The sequence below is a fragment of the Dama dama genome, chromosome 20, assembly GCF_033118175.1.
Source record: "Dama dama isolate Ldn47 chromosome 20, ASM3311817v1, whole genome shotgun sequence".
Classification (NCBI taxonomy): domain Eukaryota; kingdom Metazoa; phylum Chordata; class Mammalia; order Artiodactyla; family Cervidae; genus Dama; species Dama dama.
This window is the reverse complement of record NC_083700.1, coordinates 100,240,964-100,264,219: the sequence shown is the minus strand read 5'-3', so window position 1 is coordinate 100,264,219 and position 23,256 is coordinate 100,240,964. Positions and strand designations below refer to the sequence as shown.

At 50.3% G+C, this 23,256-nt stretch overlaps 1 protein-coding gene across 2 annotated transcripts; it reads right to left on the bottom strand.

The window, feature by feature from the left end:
• Window positions 1-4,183: 4,183 nt before the first annotated feature.
• Window positions 4,184-23,085, bottom strand: P3H1 (prolyl 3-hydroxylase 1). 2 transcript variants are annotated; one of them, XM_061122210.1, is made up of 16 exons: window positions 22,551-23,085; window positions 19,118-19,270; window positions 17,268-17,457; window positions 16,925-17,056; window positions 15,710-15,849; window positions 10,700-10,789; window positions 10,376-10,428; window positions 10,080-10,201; window positions 8,435-8,562; window positions 8,178-8,273; window positions 7,368-7,518; window positions 5,940-6,057; window positions 5,457-5,532; window positions 5,061-5,201; window positions 4,545-4,657; window positions 4,184-4,375 (listed from the first exon to the last, which is right to left on the bottom strand). In XM_061122210.1, the coding sequence occupies exons 1-16, from the start codon at window positions 23,013-23,015 to the stop codon at window positions 4,309-4,311; spliced, it is 2,235 nt and encodes a 744-aa protein (XP_060978193.1). In that variant the 5' UTR covers window positions 23,016-23,085; the 3' UTR covers window positions 4,184-4,308. The 2 variants fall into 2 exon arrangements, with proteins under 2 accessions (XP_060978193.1, XP_060978192.1); XM_061122209.1 differs by having other exon boundaries at window positions 4,184-4,657; window positions 22,551-23,083.
• Window positions 23,086-23,256: the final 171 nt, after the last annotated feature.

The window sequence follows — 23,256 nt, the reverse complement described above, 5'->3', positions numbered from 1 at the left end:
ATTCATCTGTCTGGGTCACAGAGGGGTTTAGAAGGATCAAAATGGGCGAGAAGTGCTTTTGAAAAACATAATACGCCTGAAAAATTGTGGCTAATGAATGCTCTGTTCCCTCCTGGGCGATCTCCCACTTGTACACTCACACCCTGGCTGCAGGCTGGGTGCCCTCTTCACCCTGGGTGACTGAGGACCCACTGCCCCTTCCTGCCTGGCAGTGCCTGGCGGGGCGGGTGCTTAGTAGGTAGATCTGTGCTGACCACTGACTGATGGGCGTGAAGATGACATTTCTGCCTCCCTCCCAGTGAAACACAGGAGCACCTCCCCTGGTCCTTTCCCCCTGCCAGTTAAGAGGGTCTGACTCAGTTGGTTGCCGTCCAGCACTTTCTCTGCAGCCACCATCTGAAATGCTGGTGGCGCCGGAGGTGGTGCTGGCCAAACTCCCCCCAGCTTGGAGTCTGACTTTCCCATGGAATCCCAGGCTCAAAATGGAGATGACTTGCCCCAGGCGGCACAGCTAGAAAGCAGTGCAGCTAGCAGCGTGGCCACCCCAATGTGACCCAGCAGCGTGGCCACCCCAGTGTCTCACCCGCTCTGGCAGGATCAGGTGCTCCGATCTGGGATCCGTCATGCTCTTTGCATATTTCCTTTCACGGCACTTGGCTCATCGTTCCTTTGCCTCCTTTCCAAGGACTGAAAGATCATTGGCCCTACCACCAGCCTCATTTTTGTGTCCCACGACTAACCCAGGGCAAATAGATGGGGGAAGAGTGGAAACAGTGACAGACTATTTTCTTGGGCTCCAAAATCACTGGAAAGTAATTGCAGCCACGAACTTAAAAGATGCTTTCTCAAAAAAAATAAAAATAAAAAAAAAAAAAGATGCTTTCTCCTTGAAAGAAAAGCTATGACAAACCTAGGCAGTGTATTAAAAAGCAGAGACAACACTTTGCCAACAAAGGTCCATACAGTCAAAGCTATAGGTTTTCCAGTAGTCATGTGTGGATGTGAGAGTTGGACCATGAAGAAGGCTGAGTGCTGAAGAATTGATGCTTTTGAACTGTGGTGCTGGAGAAGACTCCTGAGACTCCCTTGGACTGCAAGGAGATCCAACCAATTCATCCTAAAGGAAATCAACCCTGAATATTCATTGGAAGGACTGCTACTGAAGCTCCAATCCTTTGGCCACCTGATGTGAAGAGTTGACTCACTGAAAAGACCCTGATTCTGGGAAAGATTGAAGGCAGGAGGAGAAGGAGGTGACAGAGGATGAGATGGTTGGATGGCATCACTGACTCATTGAGTTTGAGCGAGCTCTGGGAAATAGTGAGGGACAGGGGAGCCTAGTGAGCTGCAGTCCATGAGGTTGCAAAGAGTCAGACATGACTTAACGACTGAACAACAACTAACCCAGGGTGAGGGTGACTGGCAGTGCCCTCTTCTCTTCCCCAAACAATCCTGAGCACTGGCTCTCTTTGGCACCCCTGCTGAGAGCTCTGCCAGTTGCCCAGAGTGCCGAGACAGACATCTTCCATGTCCACATCTTCCCTGAGTTTGATGAGTTTCCTCCGTCCCCTCTCATGCTCCGTTGGCTGCTCTCGCTTCATTTCAAGCAGCCTTCCCCAGTGCTGATCCGCTTGTGTGCAATTGTCACAGACACAGGCCAAGCAGTCTTAGCTTGGACTCTGCCATCACCTCCTGCTGCTGGGAGGACTCACCCACCATAATCATATGCACTTATTCCAGTTCTGTTGCCACTGAAAACATCTGGCCTTTCGTGAGCTACACTGAGACAGTCTGCTGTCTCTATGTGTTTAGCATACTTTGAAATTGTGAAGGTCATCTGCCTTGAGGTGAAAGCTCCTGGAAGACCACAATCAGGCTGATTAGTTTTCTGTAATGTTGAGTATCTCCTATGTGCCAAGCATCATGCCAGGCTCTCTATGAATATTCCCTCATTGATACTCTCAGCCATCCCAGGAGGTAAGGGCTATAATCTCACATTACTGGTGAGGAAACACATTCAAGAGATCACACAGCCGGAAGTGGTGGGAAGTGAAAGTCTAGTCTAGCTCAGCATGTGGGTGAAGTTGGTGTTCTTTCCATTAATGTGGTCCTCTCTCCATAAGGCAAGTGGGTCATCCAAACAGGACACAGACCACCAATTACTAAAGAAATAATGACTGTCCCTACAGGACGGTTCCCGTGAGCAGACTGTCTCCCAACTTGAAAAACAACTGTTCCCACATAACTCCCTCCAGCTCATCCTGCCCCCGAGTAGAGTTAAACTCCTGAGAAGAGTGGTCTGCACCCACCAGCACCACTCAATCTCCTCCCCTTACTTGAAAGACGACTGAAACATCTCTTGCCAAAGTTCTCAGTAATCTCCACGTCCATCCCCAAATTCAAAAGCGGGGTCCCGGTTCTGAGCTTGTTCAACCTCTCAGCAGCTTTAGACTCCGCTGCTCACCCCCTCCTTCCTGAAACACTCTCATCAGCTTCCAGGACCAGACATCCTGGCTCCCCGCTCACGGCTGGTCCTCATGTCGTCTGTTGGACCCCACTGCCTTCCAGTTGCCTGCAGCCCGGCCCAGTCTTCCGACTCCTCTTCTGTCCACACTGACCTCAGTTTCCTGGATTTGAACACCCCGCCATGTGCTGATGATAACCTCCAAAACTTCAACTCCTACGCCCACCGCTCCCTGAACTCCAGATTCAGGAATCTTCTGCTTAACAGGCTCTTCAAACTTGAGCAAAACACACAAAACCAGATTCCTCATTTCCATGCCCATAACCCTCTCGTCTGCAGTCTGCCCGACATGGGAGAAAGGGTGGCTCCACTTCCCCAGCTGCTCAGGCTAAATCCTTGCTGTTCCTTCTTCTTATGCCAGCCAACCCATCAGCGACTCCTCTCGGCTCTACTTTAAAATTTTTTTAAGAATATTTATCTATTTGGCTGTGCCAGGTTTTAGCTGTGGCATGTAGGATCTTAGTTCCCTGTTCAGGGATCAGACTCGGGGCCCCTACGAAGTTGGGAATGCGGGGTCTTAGCCACTGGGCCACCAGGGAAGTCCCTTTTGGTTCTACTTTGAAGAGATTCAGAACCTGACCTTTCTCACTGCCGACACCCAATCCACACCACCTCCATCTTTCCCCAGGGTCAATGCAGCAGCCTTTGCTATGCTCTCCTTGTCTCCATACTTGCTCTTGTAGCCCGTTTTCCATGTACATTCTTCACTGAGGCCTTTAAAATGTAAGTCGGATGCCCCCACCCCCTGCTCAAAAATCCCCCAAGGGCTCCTGTCCCAGTGAGTCAAAGCCCAGGTGCTCCCTGTGGCCAACAGGGCCCTGGGACCCTGACCTCACTGGCTGCCCTCCTCGCCCGCTCTGTGCCACCACGTTAGCCTGCTTGCTGCTACTCCCCACTTGGGGCCTAACCTGCTTTCTTATCTACCTCAAAGGATCACACACACACACACACACATTTATGTGCTTGTTACCTGTTCTCCTTACTAAAGTATAAGCTCTGCAGGGCAGGGACTTGTTTTGTTGGGTTCCATGTTCCCAGCACCAGGCACTTAGCTGGTGCTCAGTAAATAAACACGGTTAAATGAATAAATGGGCTCTCAGAGTGCAGGTTCCTAACTCACGACCCCCCTGCCTCTCAAGCCCAGGATGGGAGATGAGCTTGAGGCCAGAGGAGCTGAAGCTGTAGCTCTCTTCTTACTCTGTCTCCTAGCGGTGTGTATTGTCCTGCACATGGAGGCCCTAAGGTCTGAGGACCCAGAGGCCAGACAGCAGAGCAGGATGCATGTGGCCGACACGGGGGCACCATGCCAGAGCACTGCTGACCGATGCTGGCTGCCAGAGAAGGATTAATGATAATCCTTGCCATCCACCCAGAGCGTTCCAGTTTACAAAATGCTGTCACATCCGATATCGCCTCTGGGCCACACAGCTGCCCAGGAGGTGGGCAGAGCGGGGATTACGGTCCCCCTTGTACATAAGACAACCCTGAGTTCCCCGAGGTTAAGTGTCTGGCCTGAGGCTGCAGAGGAAGTGGCCAGGCCTGGTGCCACACCCGGCCTCCTCGCACCGGGCCTGCCACTGCGTCCTGCCTGGAACAATTTCCATCAAGTGAGACCTCTGGGGCCAGTGGGCATATTTCCACTCTGAACAAACCACCAGGTAAAAAAAACCTCAAATCATTTATTCTTTGGTCGTCCACACAGGCACTTAAATACTGTATTGCTGTCACGTGGCAGCCTGTGCGGGCCCCCGGAGTGGCTCTGGGCCTGCGTCCTGAGCCCTCAGTCAGGCCCAGAGGGGAGTGGGCCATCCCGCCATGTCCACTCCAAGAGCAGTAGCACCATGCAGACGGCCGTGAGCAGAATCCCCTCAGCTGGGCGGCAGGCCTAGGTTCCCTCTGCTCCTGGCCCGGCGCTGGCCAGTCCAGGGTGCAGGACAGAGTCCCTCGTGTGGGTCTGATCACCATCCACGGGAGTTGTCAGAGCTCATCCTTGGGCCCTGACTCACTGCTGGAGACGGGCTCCTGTAGGGGCTTGGGGGTCCCCTCCTGGGCTTCTTGGGGCTGCTCGTGGGGGAGGTCCATCTCTTCTGGGCTAAACAGCATCTTTACCAGGTCATCCGCCTGCACCCGGTCCTGCAAGGACAAACCCCTAGCTGTTCCGAGAGGCCTCTAGACCAGGTACTCACCATCGCCCAGGTGCTACGTCTTGGAGAACAAGAAGGTTCTTCCTCTGCGGCTTCCGAGCTCATCCTCTTCCTAGCAGGTCGTGGGCAGAGGTAGCAGAGGTGGTACCCAGTGAGGGACCAAGAACTAGGATCACTCCCCCATCCTATCCCCCCAATCCCCTACCTGGAGCCTTACTGACAAGGAAGGAAGGGCTGGGGACCACAGTGACAGTGCCAGAGCGAAGATTCTCTCTGGACTCCCAAGCCCAGTGTTTCCTTCCCGTCTAAGCATCGGCAGTGGGACTGGGGAAGGAGGAAGCAGAACAGGGGCCCTGCCAGGAACAGGTCATGGCAGCGCCAACTGCTCTCACCCTCTCGCTGTGTCGAGCATCCAAAGTGAACCAGAGGGCGATGGCACAGCGCTGCCCTCTGGTGACGGCCTTTACTCCATGTGGGTTTTCGGTGCCAGAAGAGAATCCCACGGCCCTTCCACACTGGGGCTGCACCTCTGCCTAAAGGGGACAGTGAGGCGGGTGCCCAGGTCAGAGACTGAAACCTGCCTTCAGAAGGGACATGGGGTCATTCAGGTCGGGCTGGGGGGATGGCTCCTCTGCCGGGCTGCCCAAAGCCCAGGGCTAAAGAGAAAAGATGATCGGTCGGAGGCCTCCTGGTTTGGGGAGGGGACTGCTGGCTACCAGGAAGGCCAGCAGGCCATTCTGCCCACTGCAGCTTGAGGGTTTCTGTCTCCCACGGATGGGTGCACTCACCGTCACAGTCTTGGCATCTAGTTCAGTGAAATAAAAGTTTCCTCCATCGAAGTCTCCGTTCAGATAAAGAATGGCACTGGGAAAGGCAGAGGACATCTCGACACCAACTTCCTCCTCCCTTCCCTGAGAAAACCTGCAGCTCTGGTGCCTTCACCTCCAAGTGCTCCCAGCCAGCAGCTGGAGGGGGGCCTTTCATAGGCAGAAAGCTTTCCAGAACCTTCTCTGAAGGCTCACAAACAGGACTCCTGATCTTCCCGCCTCCCCACCCTCAACCCTGAGCACCCACCAAGCCCTTCTCTGGGCTGTTTCTGCACCACGTCCTCCCTTCTCCATTCTGTTCTCCCAATACACTGTAACCATTCCCGTATTGTTTGATTTCCAACCCAGAGGGTCTTGGACTCCGGCAAGACCTGGTCCCAAGCATGCATGTGTTGGAGGAGGGAACAAGGCATGGGGCCCTGGGGATCTGAGGACCGCTGGCACCTGAAGTCCCGGAAGGTGTAGGCTGGGGGCTCCTTGATGCACACGAGGGCCTCGGCATTCAGGATACAGTTGTCCACATGGACAGGGTGGCTCCCATCCTTCCTCTCAGCCTGTGCCTCTGCGGCCAAGGGGACACACATTAGCACCGGGGCTCTCGGGGGACAGCCGTGCATCTCTCCTGCTGGCCTGGGGGTGGGTTTGGGTCACTGCTGACCAGCTTCCCTTCCTCTGGTTTGATCCACACCACCAAGTCTTTTGACACAGCAGCAAGACCAACCTTAAATCCTCAACACTGGTGGAATAAAGACAAGGCCTCACCCAGCACTCCCCTGCCTGACCACTGGCTTCCTGCTGCCCAGGCCCCAGGGCGCCCCCACTTGGAGACCATGACACACAGTCGCACCTGGCTTATTCCTTTGGTGTCCCCAGATTATGGTAGGATTCCAGACATTCTGAGGGACAGTAAAGCCCTAACCTCTGCCACCATCAGTGGTACGTCAGCATTGGGGCCACCGAAGGCTCTGGCAGGACAGACCCGGCTGTGGGTCATATGTGAGTCCTGGACACTGGCCGCACCTCACCCCTCCGCAGGGACGCAAAAGGGAATGCTACAGAGGGAGAGTGAACAACGAGTGACCTCCAGTCTGCCCTAACTTATAAAATAAGGAGTTCTCTCACAAACTTGGTATTTAAAAATTTAAGATGACAGAAGATGCTAAAATTAATGGCTCTCAAGCAAAGATCATATCCAGGGCATTGAGGTAAGGTGGTCTAAATATAACATTGTACATCACCTATACATCAGTTCTTAAAAATTTTTTTAAAATAAAGATGGTCTAAAGATGGGGGAAAAAAATTAGTGACAGAGAACTTACAACATAGCTCATGATTCATCTAAAGACATCTATATGCCCAACACTGAAGCTGAGAACCACTGACTTACAGGATGAAAAATGCTCTTGAAGGTTGTTGCTTATTCTCTAAGTCATGTCCAACTCGTAGCACTCTGTAATTTGGCCTCTGAGGCCCTCGCCAGCCGCACCTGGCTGCCCCACCCCACCTCCCCACCTCCCTGACCTTACTCTCCAGAAATGGCAACTTTCTTAGTTCCCCCAACTGCTGGTTGCTCAATGCTTCCACTCCTTTGTACATGGCTGTTGTTCCCTCTGGCTTGAACATCCTCCCATCACCCCACATATTCCACAACCCCTACTCATCCTGTGTAACCGCCATCACCTCCTCTGGGAAGCCCTCCTGACTGCCCAGGAAGACTGACTCTAACTTCCTCCACAGAACGGACTGCACTTGTTTACACTGGTCCCCCAGCAGGATGAAAGGGACCGTGCCTGCTCGTCTCCTCATCCTGGCGTCCAGCCAGTGCCTGGGGGATGTCTGCTGGGCGGGGGCTGTGGGGTGAGGGAGGCCCACCTTCAATGGCCGTGCGGCACACCAGATGGGAGTAGGAGAAGTAGAGGGGGGTGTCCAGGCGGAAGTACGACTCCATGATGCGGCGCACCTTCTCGGTCACGTTGTAGTACAGGTGGGCGCTCTGCAGAGGAACCTTCCCCTCCTGCCCCAGCTGCCGAGGAGAACAGTGGTCAGCCTGGGTCAGGGGCCCTGGGCACCCCTCTCTCTGGAGGCCAACAGAGACCAGGGGGGCACAAGGCCCCACTCCTCGTGTTTGTGAAGGAGCAGCCCCGCTGCTTTCCACACGTGACCCTCTGCCATTGCCCCCTCCCCTCCCCTTCACAGTTCTCTTTATAAATAACTCATGCATCCTGCTCAGAAGTAGAGCCATTCTGGGACTTCCCTGGTGGTCCAGTGGCTAAGACTCTATGCTCCCAATGCAGGGAGCCCAGGTTGGATCTCTGGTCAGGGAACTAGATCCCACACGCTGCAAATAGGAGTTAACGTATCACAGCTAAAGATCCCGCATGCTGCAACTAAGGCCCAGTGCCACCAAATAAATAAAAATAAATATTAAAAAAAAAGTATAGCTGTTCTTCAGAAAGACTCTCAAACTCGGGGTATTAGTCTTACTTGCTTGCCTCAATTTTATCACACTAAGAGCCATGGTTCAAAAGTCAGCCTCACCCACATGGTTTATCCTGCCTCCGTGGCAGCCGGAATGCTAAGAGGCAGATACTTTTCCCCTTCCCGCCACCATCTCCAACTCCTCCTCAGAGCCTGGGCGCCCCCTCCCTCCTCTCCAGACCTAGAACAGAGTACTGACCCTACCTTGAGGGCCTTGAAGACGGTGACACCGTAGAACTTCTCGCTGGGGGTGTGTGGGGAGGTCTGACCCCGGTAGCCATCTCCTAAAGTTGCTGCTGCCTATGAGGCCACCAGAACAGGTAGAGTTAGCCAGGCAGCTGAGAGCCCGGGAAGAGGTGATCGACTGCCCAGAGCAAGGGGCAGGCAATCGTCCAGCACCTAAGAGGCACCTAGTCGGGGGATGCTGGGCCCTTAGGGAGGCAGTGTGGTCACTCCCTCACATTGGTCAGTCTCTGCAGCTCCTGGCACTCCTCATCGGAGATGACGCCGTCCATCACCACCCGCTGGGAACCATTCAGGACTTTGGAGTTCATGGTGAGTCTGATGCCGTCATACAGCAGGGGACCACCTGCAAAGCAATGACAAAACTGGCTAACTCCAGCAGCAGTTCAGACACTCTCCATCAGATACTACCTTCCTATAAGGAATAGAAATTCAGTTGATTCCTGTTCACCAGAGAAACCTTCCATTCAGTCACTTCCAAAGGTGGGCTGAACCAGAGGATGGAACTTAGGACAGGAGATCCAAGCATTTCCACAGCTGCTGGCTCCTGGGCCTTCACACATTGTTGGGGAAACATCACAGACATTCCTATAACATGAGCTTAAGACCAGAAAGAACTGGGTTTGACTCCCGGATCCTCCACTTACTAGCTGTGTGACCTTGGCAAGTTACTTAACCTCCCTGAACCTTATTTCATCTGCAAAATAATATCTTAAATGCCAGTCTTTCTCTCTTCAATTTCTCCTGGTATCTCTTTGTGCTGGGGACATACCAGAGTCCAATTCAACTCTATCTACTCCAGCCTCAGCGTGTGCCAGGCACTGTGCTAGAAGAGGTGAGGGGTTAACACCTGAAGACAGAATCTGTTTCAGTAATTACACGGTAAGCAGCACAAAGCAGACCTTGTGAAAGCACAGAGTGCCTGAAAATTCAACAGAAAGAGGGAGGGAGGGATTCCCTGGTGGGCCAGTGGCTAAGACCCTGTGCTCCTAATGCAGGGGGCCCTGGGTTCGATCCCTGGTCAGGGAACTAGATCCCACATGTTGCAACTAAAGATCCTGCATGCCGCAACTAAGACCCAGCGCAAACAAATAAATAATAGGCAGGGGCTCCTGACTGGCCTGGAGTTTAAGAAAGACTCTGTGGGGGTGTATCTGAGATGCCTCATGGCAGGGATGATAGGAAGTGTATAAGAGGGATAGACCTGAACAAGGACTTGTGGGCAGAGAGAGGCTCAAGGATGAGGAAAAGGCGTAAACAAGACAAGAGTGGAGCCTTCGTTTAAAGAGGAGACAAGGAGGATGGTGTCAGAGTCCTGGTGTTTGGAGGCTGGTCTTGTCCCACAATGGGAAGGGGCAAGGACAGATAGGAAGAGGAAAGAAGGTTGCAGACAGGAGGGGCTGGGAGCCTGTCATTGGCCTGAGGCAATGGGACATGAAAAGGGTTGGGGAGATAGAAAGAGAACAGAGTCCTACTAGGCAGGCCTGGCCGGTGGACTGGAGGGGACAGGCAAGGGGGGACCAAAGGACACCTGAAGATTCTGAGGCTTGGTGACAGAACGAATGACGGCAGTTGGGAGGAAACGGTCTGGGGGCAAGGAGAGTTTTCTCCTCTAAATACTTACCAAAGTGAACTAAATTAGTGGCCCCGTGACACAGGCATCTTATTTCTTAACCAAAGGCCAATTCTCAGTGCTCTTTGCAGGCAGAAGTCCCGTGGGTGAGTGAGGAAGGTGACCCTGACTGACCTGTGCTGGCTCGGCTCCTGAGGCTGCCCTCTCATGGGAGCTGCCCAGCTGACATGGGGACCCTGGCCCTGCTGCCCCCAACGATGGCCAAGGTGGCCCCGAGCCCATCCTCTCACCTTCCCGGGTCAGCCTGCTCATGTCCAGTGACTCCTTGGTCTTCTCCTCCACGAGGGTCTCGATCTCCTTCATAAGGTTCCCGATCTCCTGGGAGATGCGGGCGGCTGTTTCTCGTTCTGACCTGTGGGCACAGCCGCTCTGAGCGCTGCATCCTGGGGCCAACCCAGGCTCCCACCCTAGCTCCCCAGACTGGACCTGCCCACCCCTTGCCAGGAGTTCACATCTGCCTGGGCTCAGGAAGCCTCAAGTGCTTCATCACACCGATCCACTCATGCAGTTTCTTCAAGGGCCTCACTTCTGTTTCTCTTGCAGTCTCTTAGGAATCACCTCCACTGGAGTCCATGAATCCTAAAAGCAGAGCAGGAGGAAATGAACAGTGCCGGGGGCACTGTGCTGAATTCTCCGGGTCTCTATGCTCAGACTAGGGCCTACAGGAAGTCCACCTTCTCACCAGACCCCTTCCAGGAGACAAAGGGAGACGTCTTTGGGACCAAGTTACCTATAACTAGCTACACAGAATTCCCCCTTGTCTCTCTTCCACTGGGCTTCTCCCCGGAGTCACCTGGTGTACAGCTCACCCCATCCCTTGCCCACCCCTTACCCCCGCACCCTGGCTCACCGGGTCAACAAAGGGAATTCCAAAAACATCATAAGCGAAGAAGAGCAGTTCTTTCTCCAGCAGGCTCCGCTGGCGGTACTCCTGGGCACTCTGAGGACACACAGCGGGAAGGATGCTCTGGAACTCAGCCCTGCCACTAGCTCTTGGCCCCCCACCCCCCTGCCCTCCACCCTGCATCTACACTTCTGCTCCCAGTGTGACCCGAGGCTTCCTCTCCCACCATTCATGTGTCCGTCCCCCAGTTTGGGACAAAAGCCTCACTTTTGTGCTCGAGGGTTCCTCTCGCCTGACACAGGCAGCATGTCTGAAGGTGGCATAGTCAGGCTTCCCTTGAAGGGAAAACGCCCCCTTCCTTCCTCTGCCTTACTCTCTGAGACAGAAAATCTGAGGATTCTCAGGAACAACTAGTCTTCAAAGGAGGAAAACTCCTTCTCGACCTTTGCAGGAGTTTGGTACTCAGGAAAAAACAAACAACTTTAAAACTAGGTGTTAGGTGACTCCTGTGTTATTCATTCAATCTTTTTACTGCCAGCTTGAGGCTGATCCGATTATCCCCATTTTACAGATGGGGACACTGAGGTACAGAGGGACAATATTGTATCCTATTGCGGGGTGACACAATAGGAAACAGCAGAGCAGGGACCTGTGTTCAGGGCTGGGTCTCTCTAATCCTAAAGTCCGTGTGCTTTATCCTGCGTCATGTGCCTCCCCTCAGACTTGGAGCAGAGGGTATCCCTCCCCAGAGCCAGGAAGCTGCAGAAAGAGCAATGGGGCCCAGCACCCGGCCCTTCCCACTGGTGGGCTTACCCAGGGTAGGGAAACTAAGTACCTTCCGGCCCCCCTCTTTCCCTAGGTGCCCTGCTAGTCTCCTAGCAGCAGAAGAAGGAAGGAAAAGAAAAAGAAGACACTATCAGTTGAAATAAAAGATGAGGGCAATAAGGAAAACTTTAAAGGCATCAATGAGGCCTACCTAATCACCTGTTATATTTACTCAAGAGGAAGATGGAAATTTCCGAGGGAGTTCATTTTTAAAAATATTTTAAGGGATAAAATTATTTTTTAAAATATTTATTTATTTGGGTCTTAGTGTCAGATCTTAGTTGTGACACTCAGGATCTTCAATGTGCATGCGAGATTTCTTCTTCTTTTTTTTTTTTTTATGGAAGATCTTTAGTTACAGCATGCGAACTCTTAGTCATGACATGTGGGATCTAGTTCCCTGAGCAGGGATGGAACCCAGGCCCCCTGCATTGGGAACATGGAGTCTTAACCACTGTACCACCAGGGTAGTCCCTCTTGAGGAACTGAAATGACTGGCCTCCCTCACCAAGTGTTGGACACAAAGCTAGATATGTGTTAACTCCTTTAACCCTCTGCAGCAGCCCCATGAGGCTGCAAGTCCCACTTCTACCACTTACTCTTTCAACACTGATTTTCCAAGTGGCAGCTTTGTGTCAAAACTATGCTGGCACTGGGATAAAGCAGGGAAGCAGAGATTCTCGTCACCATAGGCAGTAACAGGCCATTGTGCAGGTGAACTCCTTTCTTGGAGCCTAAATGTCCTCATCTCTAAAAAAGGAAGAATAGCACCCACCTCACAGGGCACCCGTGATGACAGAATGAGATGATGGGTGTTAACACCCAGCTCAGTGAGATGATGGGTGTAAAAACCCAGCTCAGTTCTTGGCCTGGGATGGAGCTCAACAGATGTTAGTTACCTTCTTACCAGAAGGGCGTTTCTAGTTAGAAATGGTAGGCTGACCACTCATCTTCTCTTTCTGCCCAAGACTCACTAATATGGCCATCAAGGGTAAGGGTGAAGGGGATCTTAATTGAGCAAAGAGGCCAGAAGAAGTGCCATCTCAAAGCCAGGTGGTCATCATCTAGCAGCCAAAGAGGACAATGACAAGGTAACCAGTCTCCACATGGGAGGGGATGGCAAGATGAGGATTCCTTCTATTGGAGACCCTCAGGATGCCAGATCTAGGAAGGAAGAACCTTGGTTTTTAACTTCAGGGTAGGTTGGTGATGCCACCTCACTGGGCTGCTATGAGAATCAAATGAAAGAAAAGCTATGAAAGATTTTTATAAACTATAAAATGCCACACACATTTAAAGGGTGCTTATTTTCAACAGGAAGTGCCACAACAACCAGAATGGGAAGTCTATTGCTACCGCATCATCTACCTGCTTTCCCCAGTGAACAGAGGAAAAGTTAGCCACCCTGGGCTGGAGTGCATGCAGGAAGGGAGGCTGTGAGTCCCTTCCACCCTGCCACCTGTACACTCTGGAGCCCTGTGGCCAGTTCCACGCACAGGTCTCCCAGACTGGGAATTTGGGGTGTGTGCTCTATTGCTCAGTCTGAAGTCGTGTCCTACTCTTTGCAACCCCATAGATTTTAGCCTGCCAGGCTCCTCTGCCCATGGAATTTTCCAGGCAAGAATACTGGAGTGGGTCCCAGACTGGAACAGGGTACCTAATTAGACATGGAGAGGAGGGAGGAGTGAAAACACCCCCCAACCCATGCTGCCAGTTCCACCTCCCTCCTCCACCTGGTTGGCTCCCCTGCCTCGCTCAGGCCTTGGCAGCTCTCTTGGTGCCACATGGCCCCCAGCACCTCCCATTCTGAACCCTGTACCATCATAGCTCATCAGGCTGCTTCCAGGACTCACCACTCCCTGCCGCACAGAGTGGAGTCCAAGGTCCTAGAGAGGCACTCAAGACCCTTCAGAATCTGATCCTCCCAGGCCCCATTGCCTGCAACTCCCTGGCACCATCCTCCATTTGCATGGGATAGTTGTGTAGCTGTTGTACATGTTGCTCGCCTTTCCCTGTCTCATTCACCTACTGGAGGCTTTAAAACCAAATGTCACCACCACTGCCTCTTGCAAAGCCCTCCCTGACTCTCCAGGCACTCCCTTCTCTCCCATGCGTCCACTCTAGCTTGCTTGCACCTCTTTTATTATATTCACCACGGTATCCTACAAATGTCATATTGTATACCTTTCCAAGGTGGTTTCAGATGGCACTCAAAAAGACATGAGGGTAAAACATACACAGCTAAACCCATAGAGAGCTGACAGACATAAATAGAAACATTCAGGTCTTTCCTCCAACCCCTGACCCATGCCTGGGGGTTGGGGGTAGGGGAATACTCTCCATGAAGTTATGTTAAATTTTTTTCTTTACCTAAAATTATTATCATGGAGACAATATCATATTGGTGCATAGTAATCTACTCATGCAATTTATGAGTTATCTTGTATGTCACTGAATGAATGTACCAAAATTGATTCAACCAGTCTCCAAATTGATGGCACTGAGCTTGTTTCTAGTTATTTTGCTTTCAGCAGCAGTGTTCTGATGCACAGCTGTGCACATTACCTTTGCATAAATGCTCAGTACAGCTGTGGGGTGAATCCCCCGCCGATGAATCATTGGTTAAACAGCCCGGGGTGGACCTGGTTTCTCATCCCCTTCATTTGTCCAAGAGATGTGATGCACTAACAACTGAGGGGCTTCCAGAGCAATTGGAGCTGTTTATCTCTGCTGTTGTTGACAAAGTGAAAAGTTATTCCAAAGTTATAGCCAATTTTACAGGCTGGGGTTTGGGTGAGGCCAGCAGTACACAAGTGATCGAGGGCCACAGTGATAAGCCCCCTGGTTTCAGGAGGTAACTGAGGTTCAAGGTGAGAAAACACTCCAACTGCTACTCGTGTACCATCATCCAGACCCCTGTGATGCTACCTGTCCACACAACATGTTGTATAGTGCCTATTGGCTTTCTCTCTTTTTGTGATGGCACCTTCAGGCTTGTGGGATCTTGGTTCCTTGACCAGGGATTGAACCCTGGCCCATAGCAGTGAAAGTGCTGAGTCTTAACCACTGGATCGTCAGGGAAGTCCCAGCTCACTATCTCATTTGACCTTCCTACTCATCCTGTGTTGAAGACAGAGCAAGAACCACAGTCCTATTTTATAGCAGAAGAGAGAGACTCAGAAGGGCAAAGCAGCATGACTAAGATCCCACACGATGTGCCAAAAATCACATGGCTAGTAAGTGGAGGAGTCAGGACTTGAGCCCAGACTAGTGACTTCAAATCCACCTCATTGTTCTGGGCTCAAGAAGGACAGGATCTAGGGCCTGTGTGTGGCATATGCACAAGTAAGAAGGTACACAGTGCCAAACTTCATGAAGTTAAAACAGAGAACTTTTCATGTGTGTTTTTTTAAGGCTATTTTATTTTATTATTTATTTTTTGGTCATGCCCTGAGGCATGTGATCTTAGTTCCCTGACCAGGGATCAAACCTACACCTGCTTCAGTAGAAGTGTGGAGTCTTAACCACTGGACATCTAGGAAAGTCCTCTCTTTTCGTGTTTTTAATACGAAAATAATACTCATTCATTGCAGGGAATTTAGAAAATACAAATGAACAAAATTAAAAAAAATCACCTGTAATTCCTGAAATAGCTATTGTTAAATTAACAGCACAATGTACAGTCCTCCCAACAGAGCAGGGATGGGAGGTGCTTTCACTTCAGTACTTTTCATTTTAGTCTTTGTATCACATAGATTTTCCTTCCAGTTTTGGAAGGATATGGGATTAATGCTGAAACAGGGACAGATCAGACAATGGCAGAAAGAAGAGGGGACAGGAAGGAAAATGGAGGCAGAAAAGTGGTGAGTGAAAAAAAAGTTAACATGAAGTAGAAAATGATTAATCTTGGCCAAACAGTAAAAAGTCTTAAAGTAGCGATGCTAAAAAAGGCAAAGAACGTGGCTGCTTTGCAATTCTGCTTTTCTTTGCCAACTCAGAGAACAGACTTCTGGGCCCAGATTGTGCTAATGAAGGCTCTGGCTTATTCCCTATGCCTCCCATGCATTCACGCCTGCCTGGGAACCCTGCCTTACCCTGCCCAAGCAGCAGCTGGCTCCCCCTTCTCCACCCCACTCTGCTCTCTGGTCTGGGTTCAGCTGGCAGCTGCCCTAAGTAACGCAAGTCTCTCACCTCACGGGGGCCAATGGATCTGGCTTGCTCTTCTCCAAGTATGGCTGTATAGTAGGCCAGATTCTGGCTCATCACCTCATCATTGGGGAAGAAGAGGAGATAAGTCTTGGCACATTCAATGGCCTGTGTGTAATTCCCAACTGCAAAGGGGAAAAAATGGCTGAAAAGAAAGCATCTCATTTTGGGTACCACGAACCACCTAGAGTTCAATCTCAGCACAGCTCAAGGGGATAATGACATGGCTAGGAGGCACCAGCTACATAACACAACTGCCTGATTAGTGGAGAGAAATGACAGAATCCACATAAAATATGTAATTGATTTTAAGGTGCTCAGTGTCCTCAGGTAATTCAAACATTGGCCTTAATAGTCCCACTCATTAGACCAATATCAGTAATATTCCCATCTTCCTATCTTTTTTCCCCTAAGGACTTTCAGAAGGGAAGGGAAGATTATAATAGCAGATTGCCTCTTTGGCAGAGTTTTTGTTGGTATGTGTTGGTTTCCTCAACTATAAAAGCATATATTCTTGAATATGCTATAAGGCTTACTTCAGCACACCGGAGGAACTCAGTAAAGACCTGATGACTTATTTTTCTGGATATTGACATGCCCCTCTCTCTACTCCAGAGCATCAGTGCTGTTATGAAGGAGAAGGGCTGGGAAATGTCCTGTGAGCTGGTTTAAATGGAAATATATCTTGCCTTTACTATAACTTAAAGTGAAAAAAGTGAAAGCATTAGTCAGTCAGTTATGTTCCACTCTTTTCAACTCCATGGACTGTAACCCACCAGGCTCCTCTGTCCATAGAATTCCCCAGGCAAGAATACTGGAGTGGATAGCCATCCCTTCTCCAGGGAATATTCCCAACCCAGGAGTTGAACCTGGGTCTCCTGCACTGCAGGCAGATTCTTTACCATCTGAGCCACCAGGGAAGCCCTTACTATAACTTAACTCAAGTGCAAAATCAGATTATAAATGTTATAGAGAGGACCAGTGAGGTCCTAGAATCTCCCTCTCCCAGCTTCTCAGGCTGCTGCTACTGGCTTCCCAGGAGGTGGCCTGTAACAGGCACCCAGGGATCACCTGGCACAGTGCCTCCCAGAGCCACAGAGAGAAGCCAAACAGGCCAAAGAAGCACAGTGGCCACGATCCCTGCCTTCCTTGCTTTAGGCTCAGTTAAAAGCAGCTGAGAAAGAGGGATGTAGGCCTTACTGTTATAGTAGGCAAACTGCAGATAATTATAATGAGATGGCAGGAAGTCTTCAAAGGGCTTCTCTCGACTTGGGTGGGAAGCAAGCTCCGTAACACAGTTCTGCTTACAGCTGAGGACCTGGATGTAATGATCTGAAAGGAATCGAAGAGAGGGAGAACCGTAAGGTCAACTTCCAGGATTTCAATTCTGCTTAAGATGAACAAATCAAGAGGAAGCAGTTTTCAGTCGGATTCCCAGCTCTAGGAGATTCAGGAATGAGGCCTAAGATGCCCTGTCTGCAGAAGCACGTTGGTGCCCCGAGAGCCCAGCAGGCCCGATCGGAGCGGGGCTCGGGCCGCGCACCTGTGATGGCCTGGAAGAGGTCGGCGTTGTACTCCAGGTAGTTGTAGCCGTCGTAGTCGTAGGGCCCTTCGCAGAGCGCGCGGCACTCCTCGTCCGCCACGAAGTACTCCCGCAGCGCCGCCTCCAGGTGCGGCACGGCTTCCTGCGGCTGCTCCTCGGAGTAGAGGCGCACTCCTAGCCGAAATTCGTGCTACTGGGAGGAAGAGGTACTCAGATGCCGGCTCTCCCCTCTATCCCGCGGCGGCCTCCGCGGGCGTCCCCCTAACCCTCGCTGGTTACCCACGGAAAGAGTGACTGCTATATAATGAAGGCCTCCTAGAAACGGTCTTTCCTTGTTTCTTTTGAAATGTAAAAGCATTTAACTCAATCTAGATGAAAGCTATATGGGAATTCATTGTCATTTACTTAAAAAATATATATATATTTATTTATTTGGCTGTGCGGGGGTCTTAGCTGCGGCACGTGGGATCGTAAAAGTTGCAGCAGGCAAACTCTTAGCTGCAGCATGTGGGATCTAGTTCCTAGACCAGGGATCAAACCTGGGGCCCGTGCATTGGGAGCTCAGAGTCCTAGTCACTGGACCACCAGGGAAGTCCCTCATTGTCATTTTCCTGCACTTTTTCTTGGTAGGGCTGAAAGTTTTCAAAATAAAATTTAATTTAAAAAATTGGACTCTTAGAGGTTAGAATGTGGTCTGAGGTGATGAAAGCAGTCTTTCTGGCAGCAAGGACTGCTGATTACAGACCCTGCTTCTGCTCTCTGTGGGACCCAGCTCCCTTCTTGTGGACGGTAACCATTTTTTCATTTGCCTCAGAATCACTAAAAACAAACAAACAAACCCAAAACCTAAACTGTGTAGAGTTGTATAAAGTACTATATGTACACATTTTACTTATAAAAGCTATTCTGATAGTCTCTAATATGTCTATTTCTATTAATAAACCAGAACATAAGCCCTTTATAAAAATACTATGCCACTGGACAGTAGCCTGCCAGGCTCCCCGGTCCATGGAATTCTTCAGGTCAAAATACTGGAGTGGGTAGCCTTTCCCTTCTCTAGGGGATCTTCCCAACCCAGGGATTGAACCCAGGATTGGGTTCTGCATTGTATGAGGATTCTCTACTGTCTGAGCCACCAGCTGCTAAACAAATAGAATAAGAACACTGAGGAATATGGTACCACTCACTGCTGTGAAAAGCAAAAATCTACGCAACCAAAAATATTCGATAAGTAAATGAATACAATTGATGCATAAGATGGATTACCACACAGCTATTAAAAATTGTGTTTTCAAAAAAAATTCGAAGACACGAGAAAAAGTGCATGATAAAATGTTAGTTCAAAAGGATGATAAAAAATACACACACAATATGACACCAAATTAGGTTTAAAAATTAGGTTTGCTGCTGTTGTTGTTTGGTCGCTAAGTTTCGTCCAACTCTTTTGCTACCCCATGGACTGTAGCCCACCAGGTTTCTCTGTCCATGAGATTTCCCAGGCAAGAATACGGGAGTAGGTTGCCATTTCCTTCTCCAGGGATTTTCCTGACCCATTGATCAAACACTTTGTCTCCTGCATTGATAGGCGGATTCTTTACCACTAGCCCATCAGGGAAGTCCATAAAAATTAGGTCCTGAAGAGTTAAAAAATAGATCAAAATATCAACCACTGGTTTTCTGAATGTAGCACTGTTAGAGGTAATTAATTCCTGTTTTTTTATGTATTTGCATTTTTCTAATGTTGTACAATGAATATACATTACTTTTGTAATCTGAAAACAACCCTAGTGAATGTCACTATAATAAAGAGTGAGAGAAGAGGATAATGCTTTTTGTTGTTTTTTTTTCACCATATGGGGTTTGGCCTCAAGATCCTTGAAGTCAGCCTCCTTCACCCCAGACATGGTCTGGTAATAGTCCAGGTTCTGTCGCATCTCCATGTGCTCAGGGTTGCCCACGAAGAAGGTATGGGCTGCTGCTACAGCTTTCTCCAACTTGTTTATCTAAGGATGAAGAATAAAAACATAGTTGTCACATGAAAACCCTGAAGTTTGGTGTCCAAATAAGCAGGTCACAGTAAACAGGAAATCCCTGCCTTTCTGAGCCTTCCACTCAGTGTGCCCCAGCCCCTCCCAAGCCCAGAAAACACACCTATTGTAAGAAACTACATACCAGAGATTAGAAGCACAGGGCCCTGAACAGATTTTCAGCTATTTCTCAAATCAGGATTAGGGATTCCTCAAATTACATGCTTCAAAAGTATAAACATTCTATTCTAAAACAAAGCTGGTATTGTAGGGGGAATGCTATGGAAGACTGACTGCCTGAGATAATACACTCTCGAGATTCAGATGTAGGGATTGAGCTGAAAAAGTCCAAGAACTCAAGGATTTAGGGGTAGGGGAGAAAGCGCAGTTAACAATTAGACCATGCCTAAGAATTTGCCTAGAAAAAAGAATGCTTTTTTTTGCTTATGTCCTTTTGACTCATTCAGGAAAAGGTGGGTGGCAAAAAGTCTTAAGGTCCTATTCAAAATCCAGACATGACATCTTCTGACTTTTCAAAACCCAGGGCTCATGAGGTTAAAACTAGTGACTTTACAGAAATATGAGAGGGAAAGAGATGTGCTACAGGCCACAGTAATGCTTAGAGCAATGGACTCCAGCATACCAAAATTATACAGCTTCATATATAGAATCCAGAAGAAATCACTGATGATATAATGATTAACAACATGGGTTGTGATATCAGACTGGTAACAATGGTAGGTTTAATTATTCTCTTGCTGGGGCTTTAGACAAGTTAAAGTTTATTCTCTAAATTCATTCACTGGACTTTGCTAGTGGTCCAGTGGTTAAGAATCTGCCTGGCAATGCAGGGCACAGGTGTTCGATCCCTGGTCTGGGAAGATTTCACATACTGCAGGCAATTAAGCTTATGCACCACAGCTACTGAAGCCCTAGAGCCTGTGCTCTGCAACAAGAGAAGTCACCACAGTGAGAAGCCCAGGCACCACAACTAGAGAGTAGCCCCCCGCTCATCGTAACTAGAGAAAAGCCCCCAAACAGCAATGAAGACCCAGCACAGCCAAAAATGAATAAATAAATATATAAATACATTCCCTAATCTCACAGGATTGCAGGGAAAGTTAAATGAGAGGATATATACGCAGCTTCTAACACATGGCACTGGGCACATATTAAATGCTTAATAAATGTCAGCTCAATGAATGTAAATCCTCAGTTCAGTTCAGTCGCTCAGTCGTGTCCAACTCTTTGCGACCCCATGGACTGCAGCACGCCAGGCTTCCCTGTCCATCACCAACTCCCGGAGCTTGCTCAAATTCATGTCCATTGAAATCGCTGATGCCATCCAAACATCTCATCCTCTGTTGTCCCCTTTTTCTCCTGCCTTCAACCTTTCCCAGCATCAGGGTCTTTTCCACTGTGTCAGTTCTTCCCAGCACATGACTAATATGCCAAGAAAATTTTTTTTCTTTTCTGACTTTAGTACTAGTAAATGCATACTAGACAAGGAGTCAGTCCTGACTGTGACCCCCAAATAGCTAGGTGACCCAAGGTCAACAATCCCCATCTCTGTCCCTCAGTACCCCTAACTGTAAAATCAGAAATTCTCTCAAAGTGAAGTCGCTCAGTCGTGTCTGACTCTTTGCGACCCCATGGACTGTAGCCTGCACCAGGATTCTGCATCAGTGGGATTATCCAGGCAAGAGTACTGGAGTGGGTTGCCATTTCCTTCTCTAGAAATTCTCCCAAGTCTGTCCCTTTTATGGACTGACTCTCTCTCTTGTATCTTTCAGCACTACTCTTGCCTTTCTCCATTCTCCTCCATCTCTACACTCTTCACTCCACCTCCAGCCCTTTTTTACCCTCTGAGCGCAAGGGACCTGATTTCTCCCTCTCATGTGGACAACTGCAGTCATCTCCTAATGGTTCACTCAGCCACCACTTTCTCCATCTCCCAAGGCTTATCCCACATGGTTTCCAGAATCAGCAACCCACAACCCAGTTCTGATGATGGGTCCATGAAGTCTGCAGAATTCTCTTCCTACTCTGGCCCTACTCTGTTGGAAATGGCTATCCTTCCCCTCCTCTGGCAATAGTTGGGATCAGCTTCAAATGTCACCTCTTCTTTCAAGTCCAACTTCTCTGAACCACAGATTCCTCCTCTGTTGTTTTTCCACAGCAGAATATACATACTGTTTTAGTAGCCCTTACTACTAAAGTGACTCTTAAACTACAAAGCGAGGTAAAACAAAAACATACAAAGTCAAGCACGTCACCTGTTCAAAAACTGGAATGTATAAGTGTTTAGTAAATGTTTGTCAAAGAACTTTTAAAAGTATTGTTGAGTGACATAACCAAAGACACAGCCCAATTATTTTGGTGTCAAATCTGGTACTCCTCTGGGAAACTAGGAGGAATGGAGCAGAACTGTGTAAGCAGAATGCTTGTGCAGAGGTGGAAATCTGAGGTCCCCAAGACTTAGTAAGTCTGTAAGTTGAACTGAAGGGCTGTTAAAACTATGGATATAACAGATAAGCCCGCAGAGCTCCTCCTTCCATTGTCCCCCCAATAAAATGGGGCTATTAATAGCATCTACTTTACAGGATATTGCCAGGATCTGGGTAAATGAACTAACGAACACAAAGCACTTAAAAAGCCTGGAAGTCTGTTTAGGCTATCTTTATCATCATAAATCAGAAGCACTCCAAATCTGGGTACACTTGGACTTAAAGCACTCTGGAATTCCTAAAAATGCTAATTTTCTTTGGAAACCTGACACTAGCCAGAGGGTCCCTCACGGGGAGGGGCCAGACAGCCCCTACTGGCGACGTGGCAACCTCACATCCTGAAAGAAGGCTGCTGCACTCGGGCGGCAGGAAGAGCATCACTGAAAAGCAAACCGGAAGGAAGATATTGTAGAAAGGTCTTAGCTTCTCACTGGGTAACTTACAATGAAATCAGGATTTACAGCTGCCGCTGTAGTTCCCTATAAGCGGCTTCCTGAGTAACACGAGAAAAAGTTTTGCTTGGCATGTGCCTTAACCCCAGGCTGGACTTTTGGGGTCACCATCTGCCTATGCGAACCCGGAGAGGCTGGTCTCCTGGCAGGGTCCCTGCTCTCCCTGGATCCGGGAAAAGTTTCTCGTCCAAGAGGCCACTTTCCCTCTCCGCGGACACGTCTCTCGCCCCCCAAGTTCCCCGAAACAACCACGCCCAGAAGGACCCCCAGCCGCCCGGGGCCCGGGCAGGTCTGCACCTTGAAGTAGGCGACCTGCAGGTAGTTGTAGGGGCTCCGCTTGCGGAACTCCAACTCCAGCTCCTCGCTGAGCGAGTGGGCGGTCGACGGCCCGAGGCAGCGGCGCAGGCAAGCGGCGCGGCGCAGCAAACCCCCGAAGAACCGCAGGTCGTGCAGGGCGGAGGCACCTGAAGCCTGCGCCAGGCTGGGGGGCGAGTCTGGGTCCACCTCCCAGGGGAGGTCAGCGGCACACCGGGTGCGGCAGCGCAGGCGGAGAGCGCGCAGGGCGGCCCGCGAGCGCAGCGCCCGCTCCATGCTCAGAACCACACCGGCCCAGTCCCCGCGAGCATAGGCCGCCGTCCCCTCCGCGAACAGCAGATCAGGCGCCGTCAGGTCCCATCCCGCCTCGGACTCGGCCTCAGCCTGGGAGGCAGTGGCGGCGACCGCCAGCAATGTGGTCAGCAGCCTTAACGCGCGTGCCGCCATGGCCTCTCAGACCTAACGGGACCCCTGGTCACCGGCCAGGGAGGTTGGAGCCCCACCTCCGGGAAGCCCCGCCCTCGAGGGAAGCCCCGCCCTAGACGAACCCCCTCCTCCCAAACCCGGCGGCGTCTCCCAGGAGGCACCACCTCTTCTGCCTTCCCCCAGCCTTGACTCCGCCCCTCAGCGGAACCCTGAGCGTCCGCAGGAGCCCCGCCTCCGGACTTCTGGCAGTTCGGACGCCTAG

Coding starts and splice junctions, on each gene's coding strand:
- P3H1 (XM_061122210.1), bottom strand. CDS start 23,015: ATGGCGGCACGCGCGTTAAGGCTGCTGACCACATTGCTGGCGGTCGCC. Junction 19,271..22,550: donor TGCAGGTCGCCTACTTCAAG/GTGCAGACCTGC, acceptor CTTCATCCTTAG/ATAAACAAGTTGGAGAAAGC. Junction 4,376..4,544: donor ACCCCCAAGCCCCTACAGGA/GCCCGTCTCCAG, acceptor TTCTGCTCACGG/CCGTCTGCATGGTGCTACTG.